This window comes from Oryctolagus cuniculus, chromosome 2 (assembly GCF_051225735.1).
Source record: "Oryctolagus cuniculus isolate XC-2025 breed Fujian yellow rabbit chromosome 2, ASM5122573v1, whole genome shotgun sequence".
In the NCBI taxonomy this organism is placed as follows: domain Eukaryota; kingdom Metazoa; phylum Chordata; class Mammalia; order Lagomorpha; family Leporidae; genus Oryctolagus; species Oryctolagus cuniculus.
Window position 1 is genome coordinate 175,578,657 of NC_142868.1, and position 18,919 is coordinate 175,597,575.

Sequence of the window (18,919 nt, forward strand, 5' to 3'; positions counted from 1 at the left end):
ACTAAAGAGATATGACAATTAAATGCAAGGCATTGTTCTGCATTGGGCCCTTGTGGATACAGGACAGCTTCCGAACACTGACTACTATTTGAATGGGCTCTCAGTTCTGGATATAGTAACATCAAATTCCCGATTTTGATGAAAGACGCCTCTTTATGTGCTCATTAATAACATCCAGCTTTGTTAAACTAACGAATTAATGTAAGATGAGCAACAGATTCTCAAATAGTTCAGGATAACAAATATTCTCTGGAGTGAATTGCAACATTTCATTAAATGTGTGATAGTTTGAAAATTTTAAAGATGTTTTTTAAAAAATTAAGTATGTCTGACCTGTATGACTAGAAAAATACAAAAATTAAAATTCAATATGGTTTCATTCTATTTTTAAATAAAATACAAGTGTATAATTAAAGTAAGAAACTAAAACAAAATACAATTGAAATCACAGTCAATACCACAGAACCCACAACCAGCTTTTGTTGGGTGTTATTTTGAGAAACAAAAAAATGGACCATAAACAGAAGCTGCTGAACACCAAATGAAAGAAAATCAGCTCTGGATGGCACTCACAGCACAGCTGTGACACTAATAACACACCCAAGCTCAATTTCTCAATGCACATAGTATACATAAATTTAACTTCTTTTAAGGGTAGCGTATGTCTTAAAATGTAGATATACACTTACCCTGAGACACTGAAACACTAACAGTCTGTGATCCATTCTTCTCTGTGTTTGCTGGTGGCTTTGCTACAGGAATTCCCAGACCGCCAATGTAAGGGTTGTAATTGTACGTGCCATAATCAGCACCCCAGTAATCATACCACGTACTGCTTATTGGCTTAAAAAAACATAAAACAAATTGTGGTTTCTTTTTGTCTCTCTACTGAGTGACACATTACTTACATTATCTACACTTACCTAGGATTACAAAAGAAATATTCTCCCCATCCTTTAAATTTCCAAAACTCATTTATAAATTGTTTTAAAAATTTGAGAGAGAGAGTTACCTCCTATTCACCATTCACTGCCCAGATGCCCCCAATGGCAGACTATGACTGAGTGGGCTGGACTAACGCTGTGAGTAGAGAACCTAATCCAGCTCTCTCATGTGGGTGGCAGAAATCCAAGTACCTCGCACAACCACTGCCCAGGTCTGTATTTGCAGGAAGAGAATCACTCTGAAAAGGGACGTAGGTCTCCCAACTGCTAGGCCAAAGGCCAGCCTCTTCCACTTCTAATTTTAATGATTTACAAGGAAGGTTCAGTAACATTCTCTTCATTTTCTGCCAAAATCTCCAAATATCTTATTTGTCTATAGGAAACTAGCATAAGAAGTATCTATCATGAGCTACAAGAACACTACTACTATAAAGTATCGCAACTGTCTCCTTTAGGAAAGTAGAGGCTAATAGAGAAGCATAGTCTGCAACAAACTCAGCTTATACAAGACTTAAATGCTGCCTGCAATGCTGGTATTCTATAACTATACTTCCACATCCTTACTAGTGATTATTATATGTAATCGCTGATTCCTGTATTAATAAAAATGGTCTAAGTTTTCTTCGTACCACTGGATTTTTTTAAACTACTATAGTATCTACAGTAAATTAGTGCATCTTGAAGACAGTGAATAATGGGTTGTATTTGATGACAAACAGGTATAATTCCCTCTTTTAAGTAATTATTAAGCAGAAAGTTTAAGTGAAAAGACAAATTGTGAAGAATATTATAATGTATCATACCTTAAAAACTTTGGCTGCAAGAGGATCCTTTTCTAAATCAATATCTAAAGGATCAATATCAACTTCCATTAGATCTTGAAGTAACTCCAGGTCAATTTCTTTATCTTTTTCCAAAGAGGAGAGGGGAGGTGCACCTTCAAATAATTCATAGTTATTGTCTTGGTAGAGTATATCACATAACATTTACCTAATACACTGGTTTTAGTAATAGAAAGTTATTTTACTTACATGTAAAACATCTGCCTACTGATTTTAAATAAAGCCTTTAAATATTACACCTAGCAATTAAACATTAATAAATATGCAAATGTATCACTTTGTAACACAAAATAAACAGACTAATGCAATGATCTTTGATTTCCTAGGGGAAATACACCAGTATTAGCTCTTCTTAAATTAAGCCATATTAACTTTTTTTAAAAAGATTTATTTTATTTATTTAAAAGAGTTGCAGAGAAAGGTAGAGACAGAGTAGGAGGAGGGGAGTCTTCACTCCCCAGATGGCCCCAACGAATGGAGTTGAGCTGATCTGAAACCAGGAGCCAGGAGCTTCATCCAGGTCTCCAACATGGGTGCAGGGCCCAAGGACTTGGACCATCCTCCACTGCTTTCCAAGGCACATTAGCAAGGAGCTGGATTGTAAGTGGAGCAGCCAGAACTCGAACTGCTGCCCCATGGGATGCTGGTGCTGCAGGCCAGGGCTTTAACCTGTTACATCACAGCGCCGGCCCTACCACACTTATTTATTTGAAAAACAGATAAAGACAGAGAGACACACAGATAGGAAAAAAAAAAAAAAAAAAAAAAAAAACAGATAAAGACAGAGAGACAGAGAGAGACTGATCTTCCATTTGCTGGTTCACTTCCAAAATGGCTGCAAAGGCCAGGGCTGGTCCAAAGCCAGGACCCTGGAGCTCCATTGGATTTTCCACATGCGAAGTAGGGGCCCAAGTCGTTGGGCCGTAATCTGCTGCCTTTGTAGGCACAGGAGCAGTGAAATGGATAAAAAAGTAGATGAGTCAGGACTTAAATCGGCACTCAATATGGGATGCCAGCATTGAAAGGGGGCACTTAGCTCACTGCATCACAACACCAGCACCAAGTCCATGATCTTTGATATTTCAAATAATTATTAATATGCTTGGAATGAATACATTATTCATTCTGTTTCATCCCCTTCCTTACATCCATATGACAGGTAATTTTACCCAGTAGTTAAGAGAAAAGCAAAGATTTCACTCGCAAGACTGCAATTTGGGGCTCACAGTGGGTTAAGTCATGGCTTGTGATGCCAGCATTCCATATCGGAATGCTGGTTTGATACCCAGTTGCTCTGGTTCTATTCCAGCTGCTTGCTCATGAGCGTGAGTTATGAACAAAAGATGGCTTAAGTACTCAGGCCCTGGTCATCCATGTAGTGAACACAGAAGTTGTTTTGGGTTCTGGGCTCTGGGCTCTGGCCTGGCCTAGCCCTGACTGTTGCAGCCAATGCACCTGTGGATTCAAGTTCTTATGTCTCTCTGTCTCTCCCTCTCTCTGTTACTCTACCTTTCAAATAAATAAATCGTAAAAAAAAAGGGGGGGGGGCTGCTAATTACTTTTTCTATAATAAAAGAGAAATTATTTTGCTGTTTGATGCTTCCAAAATTTAAAGTTGCTTTCTATCTCTTGAAACCCTTACTTTCCCACACAAGACCACAGATGACAAAATCCTTAACTCAGCTGATAGAAACAGAAAAAGTCTCTCCCAGAGAGTATAATCTATGTGAATAATAAATGAAAGGCAGTTCACCACGCAAATCGGAGGAAGATTTCTACTACAGATGAAGAGAGTATTAGACAGAAAAGATCATATTTTAAGAGCATAAAACTAATGAATGAAAAACCAGTTGAAAAATAACCACAGCATCTGACATATATTGGGCAAGAAGTACCACAGCATTTTAACAAGAAGTACCAAAATCACAAAGGAAATTAACTTACAAATACAGTTTTTAAAAAGGAAAAATATACCAATCCCTCCCACACACAAACACAAATTGAATCATGAAGATCAAGTTCTTTAAATCTTGCTACCTTTACCACAACATATCTTGAAATGTTTTCTATATTTTTACAACACAGCTAAATCAAATTATTACAAAATAATTAGGACATTATATAAGTACTTTGTGGCAATAAGCACTCCTTGGAAAACCAACTTGAAATGTACTCATCAGGAAAATAGCTCATGTAGTTTCATAGGGGCAAAGACCTAATGGAGAAACGCTATTTTCATTTACTGGAAAGAACTAAAGAGTATTTCAGGTAACACAATTTTAAAACTTATCCATGAGTGCACATTTAGATTAGTAGTTAAGATGCACACATCTTACACTGACGTGCCTGAATCTGGTACCTGGCTATAGCTCCTAATTTCATCTTTCTGACAACGCAGACCCTGAAAGGCAGCCATGACAGCTCAGGTCATTGGGTTCCTGCCACCCATGTAGAGAACTGGAATTGTATTCCCAGCTCTGGCCTTCAGCCCAGGCCTAGTTCTACTTGTTATAGGACTTTGGGGGAGTGAACCAATAGATGGGAGGGCTCATTCTCTCTCTCTCTCCCTTTCTCTCTCTCCCCCAAAATAATAAAAATTTACCTGTTATATCGTGTGTCAAAGGCTCATCAATAGTTTCCAGCAACTGAACCGCAGACTGCTGAAGAGAGTCATCAGAGTCCCCAGCTGTTGCACCAACATCATCACTCACTGTTCCTTCCTCCATGGCTTCTGCAGCTACTGGAGCCAACAATTCTCCTATATGTAAGCAGACAGTTCTAATCGCTTTAACAATATACACACAGTTTCATAAATCATATTAAACTATAATTTTTTCCTGTTGTTAGAGAATGACAGAATACATTCTATCATAAAAGAATCTAAGGCAAATGAGATTCCACCCTTGTAAGGGATATTAGGATGCACTACAATATTTATGAATATCAGACAAATAAATAGTGGCAGAAAACCCAATATATAAGGACAAGCCATTATTGTATTCACTTTACATATATTAACTTACTTATTCCACAACAATCTTACAAGGTACTTTTAGTTTTCTTAATTGACAGAAGAACAGAGGCACAGTGATTCTCTCAAGGCCACATAAAGAACCAGTAAACCAGCACAATTGTATCATTAATAAAGAAAGCACTAGTTCAATATCCATGCACTTCAACAACTTCTCTAAATATAGACTTGTCACCGGCCTCAACTTTGCTATAATGAGACATTTATGTTTTTAAGAGGGTTATAATTTATGTAAAAGATTACTTAGCTGAGTAATGACAAGCTACTTTTGTCATAACCTATAAGAAACAAATCCTGACAAACCTGCTAAAATATCTTGCAGCATACAAGTTAAGGAGTACTGAGCCCAAGCACCACCCCATGATATATCTCCTCTGTTGAAGTCAGTCCCAACCAGAAGTAACAGCAGTCTCTCCAGTTGCGGTTCATTGACAATCTCACACAGATGAATAGTTGGCCTTGTAGCATTTGCAATGCGTGCAAGAACCTGTAATACATTTTATGAAATCATATACTTAAATAGCAATTACAATTTTATTTTTTAAAAAGTAACAGAGGCATAGACTAAGTTACTGCTTGGGAAACCTGTATCCCATATGGTAGTATTGGTTTGAGTACCAACTACTACTCATTTCCAATCCAGCTTTCTACTAAACTGTCTGGGAAGGCAGTGGATAATGGCTTCAGTGCCTGGGCACACTGGAGACAAGAAAAGAGTTCCTCGCCCGTGGCTTCGGTTTGGCAGAGCCGTGAATAGTCATCATCTGGGAGTAAAGCAAGAGAAGGAAGATCTCTTAGCCATCCATCAACCCCATTACATTGCCTTTGAAATTTAAAAAAAATCTTAAAAAAAAAAAAAATGTGGCCAGGGGCAGCACTGTGGCCTGGCAGGTAAAGCTGCTGCCTGCAGTGCTAGCATCCTATATGGGCACTGGTTCAAGTCCCAGCTGCTCCACTTCTGACCCATCTCTCTGCTATGGCCTGGAAAAGCAGTAGAAAATAGCCCAAGTGCTTGGGGTCCAGCACCCATGTGGGAGACCTGGAAGAAGCTCCTGCCTCGTGGCTTCAGATCAGCCCAGCTCTGGCCGTTAAGGCCATTTGGGGAGTGAACCAGTGGATGGAAGACTCTCTCTCTTTCTCTGTGTAACTCTGCCTTTCAAATGAATAAATAAATCTTAAAAAAAAATAATGGCTAACATTGTAGCGTGACAAGAACATCCCATATCTGGGAGCCATTCTGAGTCCCCGCTGTTCTGCTTCTGATCCAGCTTCCTGCTCCACATTTGGGAAGGCAGCATATGATGATCTAATTACTCTGAGCCCCTACCACCCATTTGGGAGACAAGAATTGAGTTCTTGATTCCAGACTTCAGCATGGCCCAAGTCTAGCTGCTGTACCAATTTGGGTAATGAACCAACAGATGGAAGATCTCGTTCTCTCCATTCCATTGCTCTACCTTCCAAGTACATAATAAGTCGAGGAGAGGAGAGGAGAGGAGAGGAGGGGAGGGGAGGGGAGAGGAGCGGAGAGGAGGGGAGCGGAGATGAGGGGAGGGGAGGGAAGGGGAGAGGAGCAGAGAGGAGGAGAGCGGAGATGAGGGGAGTGGAGAGGGGCGGGGCGAGGTGAGGCGAGGCGAGGTGAAACCTGTAACTACTTTAGCACTGAGTAAGTTTTCAATAATGATGTCTATTTTGGTGTCCAATCATTGGAAATGGAATGCCAAAGAATGTTATTCCATGAATTAAATATTACAATGTGAGTAGAGGCGCCGGAATTGTGTCATGGTAGATGAATTCACTGCCTGCAACACCAGCATTCCATGTGGGCACTGGTTGGAGTCCTGGCTGCTCTACTTCCTATCCAGCGTCCTGCTAATGCACCTGGGAAAGGAGCAAAAGATGGCTCAGGTAATTATTGGGCCCTGGCCACACATGTGAGAGACCTAGATGCTGTTCCAGGCCCCTGGCTGGTGAGGTCATTTGGGGAATGAACCAGCGAATGGAAGATCTTTGTCATTCCCTCTCTGTAACTCTGCCTTTCAAACAAATAAATCTTAAAAGTAAAATAAAATCTTAAAATAGTTAAAAATGATTTGTATAAATAGTGAATATGCTCTACAAAAGCAGTCATGGTAGCTGACCAGGGCCCGCACGGTGGTGCAGCAGGTTAAAGCCCCTGCCTGCAGCGCTGGCATCCCTTATGGGCATCACTTGGAGCCCAGCTGCTCCTCTTCCAATCATCTCTCTGCTACGGTCTGGGACAGCAGTGGAAGATGGTCCAAGTCCTTGGGCCCCCTCACCCGTGTGGGAGACCCAGAAAAAGATCCTGGCTCCTGACTTCGGATCAGCTCAGCTCTAACCATTGTGGTCATTTGAGGAGTGAACCAATGGAATGGAAGACCTCTCTCTCTCTGTCTCTACCTCTCTCTGTAACTCTGTTTTTCAAATAAACAAAATAAATCTTTAAAAATACATAGAGAGATGATATACATATAATTTGACCTTATTTATTCAAGGTAGCTTAGAGATTGACATACCCTAATTACCTACATTTCAAACTCTCATATTTTAACTACATTTACACATAAGTTAGGTGTACCCAGGAGTAGACGGAAAAAAAAAAAAAGAGTTCATTTTTCAAGGCACAATAAAAAATGCAAACTGCAAAAAAAAAAAAGAAGCACTATTATTTTTCTTAATCAAAATCAGTTAAAACTTTACCCTATGATAAATCTGTTTCCTACTCCTTAAGTCTATTCCTACAAATTAGCCTAATAGTTTACATACCTTACAAACAAATAGTAAGAGATCTGCATGACATGTAAAATCCATGGACAGGAGAAACAGAACAAGTTTCTGGACAACTGAGATACAACGTTCATGTGCCAGAGTAAATGGAAGAGGTTCTATCTCTGGACTTTCTTTTGTAGTTGTAACTTCTGTGTCTAAATTAGAACGAGACCATTCTGCTGTCCGTCGTAAACGAATTAAATCCTTAAAGTGCTGTACAAAAAAAGCCACAATATTTAAACCAATGTATATTTAATGCATAAAGAACATTTTTTCAGTATAAATTTACTTACGGAATAAGAATATTCACTCAACAAACATAACTTCTATCGATCAAAATATTTAAACAAATCACAAGCTTCAAAAATAAGATGATGGGGCCAGTTTTATGGATCAGTGACCTAGGCTAAATTGGAACTGCAAAGCTGGTATCTCATATCAGCACACCAGTTAGACTCTTGGCTGCTCCACTTCGAATTCAGCTCCTAACAAGTAAGCCTGAAAAAGCAGTGGAGAACCCAAGTGTTTGGGCCCCTACCACCCATTATGGGAGACCTGGATGGAGCTCTGGGCTGATGGCTTTGGCCTAGACCAACCATGTCAGCTGTGGCCATTTGAGGAGTGAACCAGGAGGTATAAGATTAATTTTTCTCTATTTCTCCCTGTCCCCCTGGCCCACTGTGCCTTTCAAATAAATAAACCTTTAAAATAAAAAAGGCAGCGGCTGGCACTATGGCGTAGTGAGTAAAGCCATTGCTTGCAGTGCTGGCATCCCATATGGGCACCAGTTCAAGTCCCAGTTGCTCTGCTTCTGTTCCAGCTCTAAGCTATGGCCTGGGAAAGCAGTGGAAGATGGCCCAAGTCCTTGGGCCCCTGCACCCATATAGGAGACCCAGAGGAAGCTCCTGGCTTCAGATGGGCACAGCTCTGGTCGTTGCAACCAATTGGGGAATGAACCAGCGGACGGAAGACCTCTCTCTCTCTCTCTCTCTCTCTGCCTCTCCTTCTCTCTGTGTGCAACGCTTTCAAATACATTAATAAATCTTAAAAAAGAAAATCAAAAAGGCAATATTGTTAAAAGCTATACTGATGAATATAGTTTACCTCTTATTTAGAGTACTATATAGGATTTTTAACAAAATTTAAGAAAAATCATGTTCTACAAAAAGATAATTGATCAAAACTACCATTTTAAGTAAATATTACTAAAATATCCTGAACATAATTCAAACAAAGTTGATGCAAAGAAAACTAACACAGCCACAAGTACAAAACACTAATTGAAATTATTTCAGCATCTATTAAATTATAATTTTATAGCTGAAGAAACGATACACAAGCTTGCTTACTACATGTGAACACACATTAACATAATACATATTTTTATTTTCAAGCTACTGCAACTAAGTCCACTTTGAAAGTAAGATACTAGAGAATACATAAAATCCACATTTATCATATACTTCCTTGAGTTAAAAGCCTTTGCCCCCCATTCCACAAGATGTCCAGGCTGGACTGATTTATTCTGTTGATAAGCAGGAAAAAAAAACTATCTAAATTTCCTGATTATTATTAAAAATACTTAACCAGTCAAATAACTTAAAATACTAAAGCAGAAATTGACTTTTCTGAGAAAATTGCATTATGATGTTTAGATCATACCTTTGAAGTAGCCTGTTTCAGTTTTGCTTGCTCTACCAGGAGTTTATATGAGGATCCTTTGTTGCTCTGTATTTTTTCTTTTTCCATCTGCTCCACCAAAGCCTTCTGTTTTGCTTTTAATAGGTTAAGTTGCTTTAAAAAAACAAAATGTTTAATCTTAAATAATGATAAGGACACATTAGGTAAATTATTACTCATTGATTTCATACATCAAATTAATGGAATAAGTAATTCCTTGAAAGATACAGTAGGCCCAGCGCCGCTGCTCAATAGGCTAATCCTCTGCCTGCGGCGCCGGCACACCGGGTTCTAGTCCCGGTCGGGGTGCTGGATTCTGTCCCGGTTGCCCCTCTTCCAGGCCAGCTCTCTGCTGTGGCCAGGGAGTGCAGTGGAGGATGGCCCAAGTGCTTGGGCCCTGCACCTGCATGGGAGACCAGGAGGAAGCACCTGGCTCCTGGCTTTGGATCAGTGCGGTGCGCCAGCCGCAGCAGCCACTGGAAGATGAACCAACGGTAAAGGAAGACCTTTCTCCCTGTCTCTCTCACTGTCCACTCTGCCTGTCAAAAAATAAAATTAAAAAAAAAAAAAAGATACAGTAATACAATTTTAACTGTTGATGATTGGAAAAAAAAAAATGGGAGCAAGTTTTGGCACAGCCGTTAGCGGCCTGCAATACCTGCATCTCCTATCACAGAGTCTGGTTTCAGTTCTGGTTCATACACTTCCAATCCAGCTTCCTACGAATGTCCCTGGGAAGGCAGCAGATGACTACTCAAATATTTAGATTCCTGCCACTCATATTCAAGGCACAGACAGAGTTCCTGTTTCCCATCTTGTGCCTGGCTGAGTCTTGGCTATTGCAGGCATCTGGTGTGAGCCAGCAGCTGGAAGATCACTCTCTCTCGATATCTGTGTCTGCATGTTTGTCTGTCTGCCTTTCAAATAAAACTACTTTAATTTTGATTTTAAAATGTGTCCATTATCATTTTTTTAGAAAGGCTGAGTTCCAACAGTCATACCGACCACAAGGTTGAAGTCATGATTTTCCTGTTGTTTATTTTTTAAAGCTCTGTTTATCTTGAAAGTCAGAGTTACAGAGAGAGAAGGGGATAGACTGATTCTTTTTTTAAAAAAGATTTATTTATTTTATTTGAAAGTCAGAATTATATATATAGAAAAAGAGATCTTCCATCCACTAATTCATTCCCCAAATACCTCCTGGCTGAAGCCAGGAGCTGCTTTTGAGTCTCCCATACAGATAGATGCAGGGGCCCAAGGATTTGGGCCATCTTCTGCTGCTTTCCCAGGCACATTAGCAGGGAGCTGTATTGGAAGTGGAGTAGCTAGGACTTAACTGCCACCCATATGGGATGCCAGCACTGCAGATGGCAGGTTAACCCTCTGTACCACAGCGCTGGTTTGTGTCCCAGCTGCTCCACTTCAATCCAGCTTCCTGTTATTGTGCCTGGGAAAACTGTGGGGAATGTGGTTGGGACCCTGCCACCAAAGAGGGAGATCTATATGAAGCTCCTGGCTCCAGATTTCGGCCTGGCCCAGCCCTGGCCATTGCAGCCATTTGGGGAGTGAATCAGGGGATGGAAGATCTTTTGTCTTTTTTTCTGACTCTGCTGTAACTCAACATTTCAAATCAATCTATATATACAGAGAGAGAGATTTTATATACACACACACACACACACACACACACACACACATATATACACACAAGGGGGGGGGGGATTGATCAGTTCCTGGGTGTGGTAGCTGAAACTGCTTGGAGTGCCGGCATTGTGGCAAAGCAGGTAAAGCAATGGCCTGCAGCACCAGCATCCCATATGGCTGCCAATTTGAGACCTGGCTGTTCCACTTCCAGTCTAGCTCTGTTAGCATGCCTGGGATAGCACTGGAGGATAGCTCAAGTGCTTGTGCCCCTGAACCCACACAGGCAATCCGGAGGAGGAGGCTCCTGAATCCTGGCTTCAGCCTGGCCCAGCCTCGAATGTTACAGTCATTTGGTGAATGAACCAGCCGATGGAGGATTTCTCTCTCTCCCTCTCTTATTGTGTGTGTGTGTGTGTGTGTGTCTGTTTGTCTGTCTGTCTTCCTCTCTGTAACTCTGACTTTCAAATGAGTGAGCAAACCTTAAAAAAAAAAAAAAAAAAAAAAAAAAAAGACATTGCTTGGGACTCTAGCTGGCATCCACCCTCCCAGTGCCTGGGTTGAAGTCTTGACTCTGCTTAGTTCCCATCCTCCTGGTAATGTGCACCCTAAGAGGCAACAGGTAATCCCTTAGGAAGCTACCACCCACATGAGAGACTCAGATTGAGTTCTGAGCTCCTGGCTTTGGTCTGAACCAGTCCCAGCTGTGGTACTCATTTGGGGAGTGAACTAATGGAAAATACCTGTTTCAGTCTTTCTCTCATCTCTGCTTTTCAAATAAATCAATCATAATTTTAAAGAACATGATATTAATTTTTTTTTAATTTTTAACCAAAAAAATAATTAGCTCCTTATCTAAGGGAGAATAGATGCAACTGGAAGACTTTCTGACATAAGTCACTAAAGACATTGAATGTGGTAGGTATTATTTTAATACAGGAAAATAACTATTTTTAAATACGTAGAAGAAAACATTTTTAGCATTTAATACTTCTTAGCTTTGCTTTTATGACAATTTCCCTCAAGATACTACACAGGTACTTGTGAAAAGTTCTTGGGAAATCAGAACCAAAAAATGTTTTTATTTCTGTTGCAAAAAAGTCTTGGAATTCATGCACAGGTTTTTTTTTATCATAATATGTGGTTTCCATGAATTTTCTGAAGATCTTTCAAATTTTGTTTTTTCTGGGGTTTTCTATTAATTAAATTTCTGACTTGTGTAACTGTAAACTCATATGCAACTTTAAAAACAGTACAGAGATCTCTTATACCCTTATCTCAATTTCTCTTAATGATGACAATTCATGAAACTATAATATATACAATAAGGTACTGACACTGATACAATTCACCAATCTGATTTCTCCAGTTTCCCTTGTTCTCACTCATACATTGCTCTGTGTATTCAGCTGCACGTAATTCTACAAGCATTAGTTAATGCATCTGCCATAACAATCAATACTGAACAGTTTCATCGCAAGGATTCCTCCTCATGTTATTCTTTTATAAATCAGCTCCCTCCTGTCCCACATGCCACAGCCCTGAAGTCTGGCAACCAGCAGTCTGAGCAATGAGCAACCAGCCAAAACTGGAGAAAACTCTCTATCCATAAAGACTCTACAAGCTCTGGATTAACTTCCTCATCCAGCCAAACATGCAGGAAGTCACTAGAAAGATATAGTTACAAGTAAATGCATAATTCAGTTATGGATTTCATAAACCTGCCTTCTCAAAGAAGGTACTGTAAATTTCAACTTGAAATAGGCAGGCATACAGGTTAAAATTGATTAGATTTGTGAACTGGAAGACCACGCCTTTGCCACACCCCTGAGTGACCTCATGCCCCTACCTGATGCCTTTGCCACGCCCCTGAACTATGGATGAACATTCAAATATGTAAATGCAGTGCTACTTAATTAAGACTTAATTTGCTTTACCATCTTTCGAAGGTCAACTGGAAGTCATTAGGAATGTGAGGGAGTGATATGATTCAGGTTTGTATTAAACTCATAGAGTTAGAATGGAAAATAGATTGGATTAAGGAACAAAAAAAGCAGGGAGACTTTTTTCTGACTAGGCGAAAGGTCATGGCAATCTCACTCTGAAGGGTAGTAATAGAGATGGCAAGGGTAAACATTTTAATGACATCACCAAAAATGTGTAAACCACATACTGACACATTTCACAAATAGAACAAAACTCAGTCTCCAGAGTAACTTCCCTAAGCTAAGTAGCACATTGAAGTTGACACCTAAGATCTGCCAGCAGCTCTATCACACACAGCCACCAAAATGATATTCTCAACATTAAAATTTTTAAAAAGTACTGACAACTACCTGTTTATGATGAACAAGCTGCTTTCTGATTTTCCTAGAATATAATCTATCAAGGCTACTGCTGCCTTTCGAAGATCTTGTTAAACTCTGAGTATGTAGATTATTGTTAATAAAACTCCACTGGTTACCTATAGGGAAAGGAAAAGGTTTATTAGTAATTCCATTAAGCACAGTTTAAAGTAATGTTCATACCCAAAAAACACAAAGCCCTGATACACACATGTCAATCACAATAAAGCAGCTTCTGCCGGCGCCGCGGCTCACTAGGCTAATCCTCCGCCTTGTGGCGCCGGCACACCGGGTTCTAGTCCCGGTCGGGGCGCCGGATTCTGTCCCGGTTGCCCCTCTTCCAGGCCAGCTCTCTGCTGTGGCCAGGGAGTGCAATGGAGGATGGTCCAAGTGCTTGGGCCCTGCACCCCATGGGAGACCAGGAGAAGCACCTGGCTCCTACCATCGGATCAGCGCGGTGCGCCGGCCGCAGCGCATGGGCCGCGGCGGCCATTGAAGGGTGAACTAACGGCAAAGGAAGACCTGTCTCTCTCTCTCACTGTCCACCCTGCCTGTCAAAAAAAACAAAAAAACAAAAAAAAAAAAACAATAAAGCAGCTTTAAAGAAAGAAAAGGAAAGCACAGCAAAGGAATCACCAGATGATTTGACCCTAGTTAAGTAACTGTCACTGCTCTACCCTTGACTCTAAATGTCTATAAGACATGACTGCTCCATGCGTCTCATCTTTTCTTTAGGATAATAGCTTCCTGCACAACATTTACATTTAGTCTTTCTTAAAACACAGCTTTGAATGCATCTTAATTCTAACAACTACTACTATTGCCCAATTCAGACACACCTGCTTTTGTGTAGAGACCAAAAAAGGATACTCAAAAATTAAAACTAAAAATTTTCAAAATAAGGTTGAATAATTTAAAAACCAGTGTAGTTACATTCATCCCCATTTTTTTATAACTATCTAACCAATCCTGTCATTCTTTTGTTCAAATTAGGCCCAATGCCCTATTTTACCAATAAAAACTCTCCAGTGCTTAACCAAAAAACATCTGTTTCTTGTTCTCTTAGTTCAAATTCATCAAATCCTGAAAAAGGTCTTTCAGCAATGTTGCCGTGGTATCTGAATAATATAAATCAAGCTGATTTCCAATGTTATTCCAACTTTACAATACAGCAATGTTTATTGTAACTGTATATCTTAACAGTACAATGACCCATATATACAAATTTTTTTTATAAAATCAGTAAAAAGAAAATTCCCTGTATATGAGAATTCTCATTTCTTCCAAAATATAATATTCTCAAAAACAACTGATTCAGCTAAAAAACATCTCAAGGAAACTTTTTAATATACTGGGATTCTGACAATGTGTAGAATTACAAATTTTATAGACTATAAAGGCTATATTTACATATTAGGTTTAATTATTTCAAAATCTTTTAATGAAATTCCCTGTTAGCTGGGAAAAGAAGAAAACAATTGGTCTTGCAGTTTGATTTCCTTGCAATACACAAAAAAATTACAGCTCAAAAACATAAAATCCGTGAATTTCTTTGAGCATTAAGGCAATCTGCAGGGGCCGGCACAGTAGGTTAATCCTCTGCCTGTGGCACCAGCATCCCATAGGGATGCCAGTTCTAGTCCCGGCTGCTCCTCTTCCAATAAAGTTCTCTGCTGTATCCTGGGAAAGCAGAAGAAATGGCCCATGTCCTTGGACCCCTGCACCTGCAAGGGAAACTGGAAAGAAGCACCTGGCTCCTGGCTTCAGACTGGCAGAGCACCAGTCACTTCGGCCATCTGGGGAGTGAACCAATGGAAGGAAGAGCTTTATCTCTCACTCTCAAATAAATAAATAAAATCTCAAAAAGGGGGAGGGGAAGGCAATCTACAGCTATTTAGAAGACCAACAATAGCAAGCAGAATTCACTATATCGAAATACAAAAAATATACAAGAACTCCCAAATTTCCCCTCTAACTCAATCACATATCTGTTACTATAAATTGTTTCCAAGTACACTAAGAAAAACTTTGTGAAAGACACAGTTGTTGGGGCCGGCGCTGTGGCGTAGCAAGTTAAGCTGCCACCTGCAGTGCAGGCATCCCATTCGGGCATTGGTTCGAGTAGAGGCTGCACCACTTCCAATCTGGCTCTCTGCTATGGCCTGAGAAAGCAGTAGAAGATGGCCCAAGTCCTTGGGCCCCTGCACCTGTGTGGGAGACCCGGAAGAAACTCCTCTCCTGGCTCCTGGCTTCGGATCGGCACAGCTCCAGCTACTGTAGCCAACTGGGGACTGAACCAGTAGATGGAAGACCTCTCTGTCTCTGCCTCTCCTTCTCTCTCTGTGTAACTCTTTCAAATAAATAAATAAATCTTTAAAAAAAAAAAAAAAGACATAGTTGTATTTGAAAATGAAAAGCCACATCCAGACAAAGGAGCCAGTTTTATATGTATCTCTGGTAAAGTTGATGTACATTTTACATAAATTACATACAGCTGGTCTCGAGGTCACCAGTTGATTGTGGAACAACTGCTAAGTCACTCAAAAGCCCCACCAACATATTACTATAAACTTCTAGTACCTGTCAGAAATCTCTCCCTGTCTTTACCATTCAAAGGTTTCTTTGCAGCTGCTGCTTCATCTTCAACAGTTGCCACATAATCCAGCAACCTGGACACCAGCATAACAACCCAACTGATCATGGGAATATCTAGTACTCCTATAAAGGAATGAGAGGGAAAAGAAATATATCCAGTGACTATTAGAGTCCTAATCAGCTCTGATAAACAACTAAGATAAAGTGTTTTGTAAATCTAAAAAAAAATCATATAATTGTTGACCCTAATATTTAACAGGCTGAATCCAACAGATAAATATTTTATAAACTAGAAAACAAGTAATAAGGTGTTACTGTTAAGACTCAAGAGGAGGCCAGCGCTGTGACACAGTGGGTTAATCCCCTGCCTGCAGTGCCGGCATCTCATATGGGCGCCGGGTTCTAGTCCCGACTGCCCCTCTTCCAATACAGCTTTCTGCTTTGGCCTGGGAAAGCAGTGGAAGATGGCCCAAGTGCTTGGCCCCTGCACCCACATGGGAGACCAAAAAGAAGCTCCTGGCTTCTGGCTTCGGATCAGCGCAGCTCCTGCCATTGCAGCCATTTGGGGAGTGAACCAACAGAAGGTAGACCTTTCTCTCTGTCTCTCTGTCTGTAACTCGACCTCTCAAATAAGTAAATAAAATCTTAAAAAAAAAAAAAAAAGAGTAGCTGAAAATAAAACCTCTAACTCAACTTACAATTCATATTAGCACTAAACCATGTTTTAAAGATTTAGTCTTACAATTATCTGGTTCAAATGAAACCCATTATTATCACCCAGAACAGTAATTGTGCCTTTTAAAGAATAAACTTTCATAACAGAGTCTGATTTTAGTTATAGAAAAAACATAATGTAACAATATCCAAGTTCAAATAATAAAAATGTAACAGTTTAATAAAGTAGTAACTGTAAGGCACTCAGTTACAGGGAGTGTGCTCATGCTACAAAGTTTACATGATAAAAACAAATGTGCTACAGTGGGTCTGGAGCAAGCATTTCTGAGTACATATTTTATAAAAGCAGTTTATATTGGAATTTTATGTTTTTAGTAAAAAGACTACTACCTTCTGTCCGCCTATGCATGGGTAACTGTGGCTGAAGAGGTGACAATAAATTATCCAGAAGATTCAGTAAGCTTTCTAATACTCCACTATTACTAAGTGATCTCTGACCAATGCAGGAAAGTAACATGAAGACTCTAAAAAACATTAAAAAAAACAAGTAAGATGATGTTAAAATTAGTTTTTCTTAGTTATTAGTTTTAATTAACATTATCAAGAAGAATTCAAACACTTAATGAAGAATGAAATAACTTTACCTTAGACTCAAAAACATTTAACGTATAAAGTAAGAAATACTTAAAAACAGAGACCTACAAATTTCAGGTTCACTAGAGAATATAGTTTACTTCTAGCATGTATCATTGCCTTCAATACACTGCTGCTGAACCCGTGGGCATTCCCAAGACCGTCACGAGTCCTGCATCATTTCGCCCACACTTGATATTAACATACACGAGATTTTAAAACCTGAACAATGACTGACACAAACAAGTCACTACTAACAAATATCTTCAATATTTTCTGACCTACCTATCCTGTGGAAAGATGAGAAGCTGCTCTGAATTGTACAATTCCTGAAGAACATTAGAAAGAAACTGACCCCACCATCTTTCACCACCACATAGCTGCACAAGCAGAAGACCAGTGTGTAACCGTATCTTTGGGGTTCCACTAATGCACAAGTGTTTAAAGAGCTCTTCACAGGCCTGGGCATGGAACGTGCTCTGCAAAACTGCAGGAACAGAGTGTCCTATTACAAGAGAGAAAACAGTAAAATTTCCTATTTAAGTTTATGCTGTTGTCACACAATCTGCATACCTAGATATGCCTTCTTCTTTACCAGCAACCAGCAGACAATTATAATCTAGTTAATTTTCTATTTATTTACTTCTTCTATCTAAAAACTCACTGTTAAATATTTGTAGAAGAGCGAATGCTTATATTTCCTGTCTGTGAAGCTGGATGTGTCAGACAGATCTGAGTTTATGGTGGTATTGGGGATTAGAACCTGTGTCAGCGTTGGCGAGTATTCCTGGAATGATCAAAATGGTTGCTAACTAGATTACAACCACACTCTGTTAGGCTGACTATTTATGAAGTCTTCACTGCTGAGTCTTTAACAATACTTACTATTTTGCCATAAATACAATGATATGCATGTCAATAACACAAACACAATAAACAAAACCCATCAAAAATCCACTCAAAAGAAAATAAGGAGGAAAAAAATGGGTGATTCTAAGAAGACATTTCATAATCACATTAGAAAGGATACAAAAACAATATACAGAAAATATTAACAAAGAACCTAAAACATGCAACAAAATCACAAATACTCATATATTCCCAGACTTAAAAGTACATAAACCAAATACCAACCACTGGAGGAGTGAAGTAGGCTGAGCAAAGTGTCCAGCAGATATCTGATGATGGTACGTAACTGCTCTGTGGAAGACATCTGAATTAAATCTTCTGGATCTGATGTTTCACTCAACATCTTCCGACTTGAACCGAGAGCCACTTTGAGCCTCTGTACTGCATTATGAGCCAAATTTAGTTGAAGCTGTAGCTGAATACAATCTTGATAAGCAGAAAAAACCCTACTGTCTTCCTCCACTGCCTTGTCTGGTTTTCGCAAAAAGTATTGTGCATTATTAGCACTGTTAAGAGGAGGAAGGTCAATACTTTGCAAAAGAGCTTCTAGACGATGACAAGCCAAGTTGTACCTGTAAGCAAGAAATAAATGAATAAACTAATTCCTGCAAATTCCCGTGATATACATGTACATACCAGCAACTAAATTTCTAAAATATGTCAATATACAACTGTTAAAAAAGAATTATTCAATTTTAAGTATTAATAAATGCAGTTAATTATTTAATCACAGTATTTCCACACATTAAGTATTATTACTGTGATATGCTACTGCCCAACTTCCTTTTGCTTGTTTCCATAAAGTTATAAAAAGACATTTTTTTACAAAAATAC

At 39.5% G+C, this 18,919-nt stretch overlaps 2 protein-coding genes across 17 annotated transcripts in view; one reads left to right on the forward strand and one right to left on the reverse strand.

The window, feature by feature from the left end:
- Nucleotides 1-18,919, reverse strand: part of BIRC6 (baculoviral IAP repeat containing 6) — a 255,140-nt gene that overhangs the window by 114,258 nt on the left and 121,963 nt on the right. For 14 of the 16 annotated variants that reach the window (XR_016229486.1, XR_016229487.1, XR_016229488.1 and 11 more), the window contains 11 exons: nt 18,311-18,657; nt 17,462-17,681; nt 16,934-17,067; nt 15,854-15,991; nt 13,265-13,392; nt 9,270-9,401; nt 7,605-7,820; nt 5,121-5,304; nt 4,389-4,544; nt 1,748-1,881; nt 690-843 (listed from right to left, as the gene is read on the reverse strand). Coding sequence is in view for 13 of the 16 variants with exons in the window: in XM_089326564.1 (XP_089182690.1) it covers nt 690-843; nt 1,748-1,881; nt 4,389-4,544; nt 5,121-5,304; nt 7,605-7,820; nt 9,270-9,401; nt 13,265-13,392; nt 15,854-15,991; nt 16,934-17,067; nt 17,462-17,681; nt 18,311-18,657 (1,943 nt within the window). In the remaining 3 variants the exon portion in view is untranslated. The remainder of the gene's footprint in view (nt 1-689; nt 844-1,747; nt 1,882-4,388; nt 4,545-5,120; nt 5,305-7,604; nt 7,821-9,269; nt 9,402-13,264; nt 13,393-15,853; nt 15,992-16,933; nt 17,068-17,461; nt 17,682-18,310; nt 18,658-18,919) is intronic. The other 2 variants (XM_089326558.1, XM_089326557.1) reach the window with 1 other exon arrangement.
- The window catches only part of MEMO1 (mediator of cell motility 1), a 652,780-nt gene that overhangs the window by 103,998 nt on the left and 529,863 nt on the right, over nt 1-18,919 (forward strand). The gene's annotated exons all lie outside the window — the stretch shown is intronic.